Source organism: Zophobas morio, unplaced genomic scaffold (assembly GCF_036711695.1).
Source record: "Zophobas morio isolate AGI-343-1 ecotype UQ-CSIRO unplaced genomic scaffold, CSIRO_AGI_Zmor_V1 ptg000002l, whole genome shotgun sequence".
NCBI lineage: Eukaryota > Metazoa > Arthropoda > Insecta > Coleoptera > Tenebrionidae > Zophobas > Zophobas morio.
The window spans coordinates 13878162-13885912 of NW_026972107.1; the positions used below are offsets into that span (position 1 = coordinate 13878162).

The window sequence follows — 7751 nt, forward strand, 5'->3', positions numbered from 1 at the left end:
ATATACATCTTTGGATTTAAACTACACATTTACAAATTAAAACTAACTATGTCAGTGTATTCTATTACTCTATTAACTAGCTATTTTTTGACTAATTAGTTACTCTCTTGAAAAATATTATTATTTACATTTATTATAATATGCTTTTCTCGATTTTCCATTTTAAATGAATGTCTTCGATCATTTAAAATATATTTATTCACTGAAAAACTACGCTCTACATCGACAGATGAGGCATATTTAAGAGACGACACAATTTGAAAGGATATATTTACCTCATCTGAAAACTGTGCATCTAAAACTTTTGCCAAATTAGTTAGTCTAGTAAAACCCAGATTTTTACTAAGGACATCGTCTAGTTTTTTTTAGACTGTTTGAGCGATAAAACCTTGTGCTTTATTGATATATATTTTTTATTTTCTATTAGCTGTACGGATTCATTTAAGGGTACTTTTTGTTTTTCTAATTTTGTTAATGTTACACCAATTAATTCTTAGTTGTTGTTTATGAAACTTAAGTCCTGATTTAATTTAGAACTATTTAAAATCTTTTTAACTTCCTTGATTGCTGCAGCTGAACTATCATCAAATTTTGACTTGATGGTACATCTGGTAGTGTATCTTTATATACTTGTGCTCTTAAAGGAGCCTTAACAAAAACCTTTTTCATATTATTAATTAATTAATTAATTTACCAATCAAATTGATTTCGTACTTCCTCCGCTATTCTGTTTACACCATGGGCGAGACAAGTGCAATGAATCAAATTTGGATAAAATACTTTAAGTGGGTTCCAGCTTTGGCCATATATGACGCAGCATCAGAAAGCATTACTACGATTTTTTTAAATGGTGTAGCATTGGGTAAAAATATGTTGGTTAAACTTTCTTGGACAAAACTACATTATTCGCTTTTCTAACTCTTTGACAGCAATTAAATAAGAGTCTAACACAAAGTTTGCAAATAAAGTAACAACTAATAAATTTGAATCTGCAGTTGTTTTCCTGAGAGTGCTTTTGTCTGGAATGGTCCATTTACAGTATTTTTCCAAAAATGAATTACATCGAACTTAAATTTTTCCTCTTCATTTTTGGTTGTATTAGCAGATAAAGTTTCTCGTATTTATGTTTGAGTTCCACTGGTTGAGTTTCTTTTTTCACAATTTCTTTTTTTCTTCAGTGAGGAGTGTCGGTCTATAAAATCTTTCTTGGTGCTCGAAATCTATAAAAAATTGAAAACAAATAATTATCTATGTAAGAGATACCTATTATTGACATTTAATAATATGCAAAATATATTTTTTATTTGGTTCTCTTAGACTTTAGTCGATGGACTGAAAATTTATTTTAAAAAACTTATTACTTTGCTGCAAGGTTTGCCAAAAACATCTATAACCAACTCTGAGTAGGGGCGAATTCACGATGATAGTTTGGAAGACATTTTTTTTTAATTATTATTTTTAATATAACCACTCTGTGGCCAAGTTCGTCGACGAACAATGAATAAATTTGGAAATCGAAGAATAAAATACTTACAAATCCATTCTAGATTTTCCATCTCGTCCATCCACTCGTTAAATACATTTGCAGAACTATCTATATTTACATCATCCGGCTTAGAGAAAGAATTCCAGTAATACGCCTAATGGGGGTGTCCATAAATGAAGTCTTGGAAAAACCCGTCCGCATTATTAGAAAAGGATAATAAAAATGTATGTATGCATTTTGCATATTATCCGAGCCTTAGTTACTAAGCAGAATATGTCCGAAACGATAGGGGGTTAATTATCGCGTAGGTGTCGTTGGTAAAACAAGATCAAGATCTCAAGCCAGATTAACCACTATAAAATTTATACAAATTTTACATAATCTGGCTTAAAATTCAGTGTTCGTCCTTTCACGATAATATATTTTTATTCTCGGTATAAACCGACTTAATTTTTTTTAAGTTTAGGAACGCAGTACAGCACACAAAAGCAAATGTAAAATTGAAATAAACATTATGTAATCCTGTAATCAGATTCATTTGATACATAAAATGTTAAGAATCCAGCGCAACAGTATTATGAAATCAGGACCTCATGACATGACACTGATACTTACAATGAGATCTAGGCAAAGCGTAAACATAACAGTAAAATCGTAAATGAAATGTAAAACGATGAAACAAGTCCTGCACCTATAAAATTCCGCTAGTAAATGCTGAAGTTTACAGCGTGGCCGCATGATGTCGTTACTAAGCGCTTGCATTGCTAATTTTAATTGCCACGTTCTGTGTACTCCTCGTCCTCTACCAGCGATGTCCCAGTTATCTAGCCTTGGAACAGCGTCACAAAGCTTCAGTTATACGCTTTCTAACGTTAATAAAGACGTTTAACCTGCGATTATTAACTTTTGCGAAGTGGCAATGATGTATTTTCTCTTGCTGGCGGTTGCAGTAGATACTCACGACCCACAATTGGCATTCAAGTATTGTGATGGTTTCTTCTGAACTAAATACTAAATCCTTTGTTAGGCGTAATCACAGTTTTATATTTTAAAGCGGAGGATGTTTATTTTTGGTTTAGTGCTGTTGGTAAACAAATGAGTAATTTACGAAATAAGCACTTAGAATAGGTACCAGTCACAAACATTAAGAAAATGCAGCGTATGATCGGTGGATCGTTTAAAAATAAATTATTTAATGTACAAGCCGGACTAACACAGCTGCAAAACTGCATTAAAATAAATAGAAGATAGCGAAGATCTGCACATTATTCGTACATAAAGCCGGAATTAACGGTTTTATAAACCACTTTTTAATCGTGACGGGAGAATAAATTTGAATTAGAAAATCAACACGCAACAACAAAAAATGTGATTCATTAATGATTAATTTCTATTTATTACTATTTACAATTTCAATAATACTAAGAAGGCTTTCCTACTAAACCTAATTTAACAGTCTCATTTTTAATATTTCTTCAGATTATCACAATACGAAACTTATTAATATACATACAGTTAAAGTTGAACTAAATTTTTTGTTTGTAGATGAATAAAGTCGAACTAGGTGTGACCCAGAGAACGAACTTGAGTAAAGAGATTACAAGGGTAATGCGTTTTCCAACTGCTTTACCATGATCACCCAAAAACAATAATTGTGAGTTATTATACACAAAACTAAGAATCCATTACTCTGCCACTCCGTTGCTTTGACGATTGTGTTATCAACAAACAGGACTAAACGATTTCGCATGTAGTTCGGGAAAATCATTACCATAAATCAAAAACAATAAACGGTTGAATACGAAGCCCTGCGATATCCCTTACGGAATAAAAAAATTCTTAAAACGTCTGTTTGTCTACGATTTCTCAAGAAAATGCGGTTAGCTTACATTAGGTAGGATGTAAGATATACACACAGTTCACTTTTACTGTACGTTAAATAATATCAGTTATACGAATATTGACTCACTAGTACATATATCCTTCTTAAAACATACGGATTTTATTAAATTACTTTATAGTCTAATAGACTTCTAAAAAACGACTTAGATTACTGAAAATTTTCGTAAATGTTGCAAGTGCAACGATAATTATGGGCTTCATTTGTGAAAAAAATCAGTGATACTACTTTGGTTGATTCTTTTAGAATTTATTTTTTCTAAAAATATGAACTAGCACATTTTCAAAAAAAAAAAAGAACTGAAAGAAAGACCAATGTCTCCCCAAACCAAAAAATATATTAACTACAGTGTGTAACCAAATTTATAAATCCTAATGCCTATGTAATGTGTTCTTATTTTTATTATTTTGATTACATGACAGATGTAATTAAAGAAACTTTACAACGTTACACTATTATTAAACCTAAAAATCACATATAATTAGATAAATTTAAACTTTTATGATGGTTGCTAATCTTATCATTTTAGTAGAAACGCTCTCTAAAATAAATACTAAAAATATACAAGTACCAAGACACCACGCGTTTCAATTAATTTTCTAAACGAATCTTTTGAAAGATCACTGCACTTTACAGAAGTACTATAAATACCAACAAATGGAAATATTAACACTAAAATGCTTTAAAAATTGTTTTGTTTTAAATTAAAGACATTCAACGTTAATTTTAGTTAATTTATGGGTAACTGTGTTCGTTGTATTGAATTTTAATTTATGAATATTTGTTGCATAAATCATTGTTTTATTACGTATTTCATAACATACATTCATGGAATAAAAATGTTCGTCATTAGTTTAATAGCGTTGAAGATTTATGCGTGTAGAACATAAATACCAAATAGTTGATTTCTTCACCACTGTGATATTATTATATATTTAACATACGTGGATTTGTTGAATTTCAACCCCGGAGACTGCAGCTTTATGCAAGTGGCGATGATTTTAAACTAATATAAAAAAAATCAATTTTCAGTTAAAAACAAAAGGTATTAATAAAAGACTATTTGAGAACTAGGGAAGTAAACAACTTCAGATTATTTAAATCCTAGCTTTTTGAAAACATTAAAGGAGCTAATTATAAATAATCTAAAATGAGGCTTCCTCTTCTGTGTTTTTAGAAATTTTACTCTTTAAATTTGGAACATCGGTTTTGGTAGCAGCATTATATTTACAACATATTACAAAATAATATCTTAGAGCAGAATTAAATTGTGTTTTTAAAAATGATGGAAACAAGTGTACTCGTAAATACTTGCGTATTGCAAAATTGCAACTTCAATTTCAAAATTTCAGCTTTAAAAAAACTTGAACTTGGATTTGTAGGACTTGGATTTTTTTCTGTACGCTCCTCTTATTTCCGTACGTTATAGCTTGTTCTACAGGTATACTAAAGGCTTGACTACAGCAAAACGGTGGAAACATCGATCTAAAACACAACATTTTAATAATAATCATGAATCTTACTTTTTTGCTTTGTAAGTAGGCATGATTTCAATATTTTAATAAACATAACTATAATGTACTCTTTCTTTTGCAGAATTAAGAAGAAAGAGAGACATTATAGAATCAGGTATTTATTTCTTAAATTTATGTATTTTTCTACTCATATTTAAGTAATTAGAATCATTTTTAGAATGACCCTTAAACAGAGGTACTAAAAACACGAACACAAGTAAAATTAAAACTATATATAAAAACAAACCAACGTGATTATATCTTTCTTAACTTACTTATCTCATGCAAATTAAAGTAACTCTGTTTATAATAGCAAGGTAAGTTCACGGAGTTAAAATTAATCAGTTAATTCAAAAATGTAAAATAAAATAATTTACATAATCTATATTTTGGGTGTTACAAAGACCTTTCTAATCGATACAGTAATAAAAATAGCTCCATCTTTCATTAAATTAATCACAAATTAAATTAATTGTACTTGCACCAACCCAGTCTATTATTAACAACCAAATAAAACCTCTGCTTTTCACAGAGTCCCATTTTTAATTAAAAAGAACAAAGAACAAATTAAACTGTGTTCAAACACGCAAATATTGTGTAGAATATATTTACCATATCTCCAGTCTGGAAGCTTGTAATTTAAAATTTGGATGCAAAGTTTGCTGCCCAATTTCCCAATTAATTTTTTTTATGACTTGAAATATGTAATCCTAAAATTATCATTAATTGTAGACTTGGATATTTTTACATCTCTTTAGAAGGTTGTTACGTGTTTTTAAATGAAAACTGTTTCGCTAAATGCAAATAACATCACATCTAGTTTTAGTTTTTAGAGTTGAACAAAAATAATCATCCGTTAAATTATTTTTCATGCTATAAATTGTAATTATTTCTTCAATAATACGTCTAATTTACAATATTTTGTATAATTCTAAATGTCAAGTTGTTAGCAAAACTTTATTTGGAAATATCAAGATAATGTGTTCAAATTTCTATCTTCTTTTAGATGAAAATTTTGTAAAAGCTTTCTGAAAAATTAGAATCCTCTATCTTAAAAACGATTAATCATTTGGTTATTTTTTCATAATTTGCAAAAACTAGTGTTATCAGGTGGATTTTTCCTTGAAGTACTTAGGTATTTTTGAGTTTGAAATACATTATTCTTTCTTCGCGGAGCTTTGTTGTAATATCTGTTTTCAGACGAGATTCAAAATGTTGTAACAAAGCCATTTTGAACGTCATGTTTTTTTAACTTTTTACAACCAGAAGAAATAGAATACAAAAATGTTAGTCCTCGTTTTCGTTGATCTGCTGTCGATATGGTCGCCGTTTATTTTGATTTTATTAACCAAATATTATTCGAAACTACCACATCATTTACTTTAAAATTTCAGATCTATTTCAAGCGAATTATGAAAACGCTAACTAAACTTTATTTATTTATCCCTTACAAAAAACTAATGATGTCATCTTAAAATATTATTGTGAAATGCTCAACACAACACTGTTTTAGACGCGGTTAAACAGTTCATCTCTATTTTTAACTTAAATGAAACGAATTATCCTTAAAAATAAGTTGAGCATTAAACTTTATTTCAGCGACTTTGAGTTTGATTTTTTATTCTTTTCCACAAAAAAATTGATGGATGACGTCGTCAAAAAATAGTAAACCGATCTCTTTAAGAGCGAGTAAATAGACTAATCTGAAGTTTAGTTAACGGTGAAAAGGATAATCAGTGCATGAAACCGAGCATCATTAATTATCTCCAAATCGAAAACGACACTAATCTCAAAAGCAGCGCTAAAAATTCCCGACCACTCTACTAAACCCCAAACCTCCCGTTCCAGGAATGCATCGAAAATCCTTGGAGGCCGCAGAACACCTAAAAGAGCAAGACAACAACAGCGACCACGAAGAAACGACTTCCATGCGGACGGAAGCGAGCGACACCAGCGCCACCTCCAGCCAACAAACTCAACAACAGCAGCAGCAACCTCCCGGTCATAACAACGTCAGCGCTTCCGGTGGCGATAAAGATCAGCAACAGCACGTTGGGATGCCTCCGACGCAACCACCCTACCCAGAGGACCCCGAAGCCTTCAGGAATAACTCTATAGCGTGTCTGAGAGCTAAAGCTCAGGAGCACAGTGCTAAAATGCTCAATCATAACATTATGATGCAGGTGAGGTCTAGTGATGCCAACGCCAACAACTTGCATCACCAGGAGGTAGTTAATGCAGAGACTAGTCCGAGTATATTCTGACAGAGTGAGGAAAGTCAGTTGAGGGAGTAGTTCACGTCGCCAGGGGAAGTTTACTGTTTCGTTTGAGATGTTTGCCACAGGCACTATCGAAACGAATATTTTCATTGAACGAAATAATTATGGTTGTGATTGTTTTTGGAAAGATGTGTTTGCAAGGTTACTAAGATTAAAATTAGGTCACTGAAGTGTTGAAAAAGGGAAGCATTTTATTGTTCACAGACGCAAGGTTTTAATAGAAAGCAACTTTTTTTTTTAATGAAAGTGAAAAATTTACTACAAAAGTCTTACCATTCATCTTAAATGGCATGTAATGTCATTTTAATGATTTTATTATAACTACTATTTCAACAAAGCGGCAAAATTTAAAGCCTGCTTCGATTTACTAACACCAGATTTGAGAACTGCAAATTTACAACATTATCTAGTTTTTAACTTGATACTAATAGTTTTTATGTACAAAAAGCAGAAATAACGATGTAAAATTCCGATCGATCAGAGGTCCTTAACAATTGATGGCTTGTTTTTAATAAAAAAGGCGATAAGATTTTAGTACTTCCTAAAACGTTATTGTGCGATTATCTTATATT

General features: G+C 30.8%; 1 protein-coding gene across 1 annotated transcript in view; it reads left to right on the plus strand.

Annotated features, from left to right (window-relative positions):
* Positions 1-7402, plus strand: part of LOC135128327 (visual system homeobox 2-like) — a 129478-nt gene extending 122076 nt beyond the window's left edge. The window contains exon 6 of the mRNA XM_064055240.1: positions 6749-7402. Coding sequence (XP_063911310.1) covers positions 6749-7164 — 416 coding nt within the window. The 3' untranslated portion in view covers positions 7165-7402. The remainder of the gene's footprint in view (positions 1-6748) is intronic.
* Positions 7403-7751: the final 349 nt, after the last annotated feature.